The following is a 909-nucleotide window of genomic DNA, read 5'->3' on the forward strand; positions in this document are numbered from 1 at the left end:
GCCGGCCTGCCAGCAGCACCCGGCGGAAAGTCCCCGGCGGCGAGCGGCGGCAAGGCACAACAGCGCTTTCCAACCCGTCTGTGCCCCAGAGAAGGTGCCCGGGGGCTCCGGTGGGCTCGCAGAGACCTTTCCCAAAGGTGAAGGGGGCTGGGTGAAACCCAGCCGGGGAGAGCAGGAGCCCCCCTACCCAGGGAGGAGGAGGGCCAGCCCAGCCCCCCAGGAGAGCCCCCGCGGGGGACCACCGGCTCCCATCACCGTAGGGGGAGATACCTGCAAGGTCAAGGATACAGCCAAGGAGCTCATCCCCCCTTCTCCGGCTGCCTCCCCCCCGGAGGGGCTGAAAGTCCCGAGGGACGGCGAGGTTTCTCCTTCCTCCCCACCCATGCCAGTGATCAACAACGTCTTCAGCCTGGCACCTTACCGAGACTACCTGGAGGGGACCGAGGGCTCAGCCCAGGTCCCCTTCTCCAAGGAGCATCTGCGGGGGAACACCCCACCCCGAATCGCAGGGAGCAGCTGCGAGCCCGCTGCCCTCGGAGACGTCTCGGTGATGTCCAGCCTGCTGCCCACAGGGACGGCGGCCGGCCGGGCGCTGAAGACAAGCAGCAGTGCGGTCCAGAGCCAAGGGGAAAACTGCTATGGAAGGGTCCCTGAAAAGCCAAAGCTTGTGCCCCAAGACCCGGGGTCTCAGAGGGGCAGCCCTGGCGGGGTGGGGAGCGGAGAGCCGGCCCCCGAGGATGTCGCGCTGGACCTCAGCTTGAAGAAGAGACTGGTGAAAGCTGGGGAGACCCAGGGACCCGTCGGACGCAGGGAGGGGACGCCAGATGGGGAGGGTGCGGAGGAGGAGAAGGAGGGTCCAGAGGGGAAGACGAGGGTGGGAGAGGGGGCCAAGCCCCCGACACTGCCCTC

General features: G+C 68.2%; 1 protein-coding gene across 1 annotated transcript in view; it reads left to right on the forward strand.

Annotated features, from left to right (window-relative positions):
- CUNH15orf39 (chromosome unknown C15orf39 homolog) overlaps nucleotides 1–909 on the forward strand; it is a 3,695-nt gene that overhangs the window by 1,312 nt on the left and 1,474 nt on the right. Inside the window, exons 4-5 of the mRNA XM_009278912.1 lie at nucleotides 90–541; nucleotides 599–874. Of these exons, the coding sequence (XP_009277187.1) occupies nucleotides 90–541; nucleotides 599–874 (728 nt within the window). The remainder of the gene's footprint in view (nucleotides 1–89; nucleotides 542–598; nucleotides 875–909) is intronic.

This window comes from Aptenodytes forsteri, unplaced genomic scaffold (genome assembly GCF_000699145.1).
Source record: "Aptenodytes forsteri isolate BGI_AS27 unplaced genomic scaffold, ASM69914v1 Scaffold258, whole genome shotgun sequence".
Lineage (NCBI taxonomy): Eukaryota > Metazoa > Chordata > Aves > Sphenisciformes > Spheniscidae > Aptenodytes > Aptenodytes forsteri.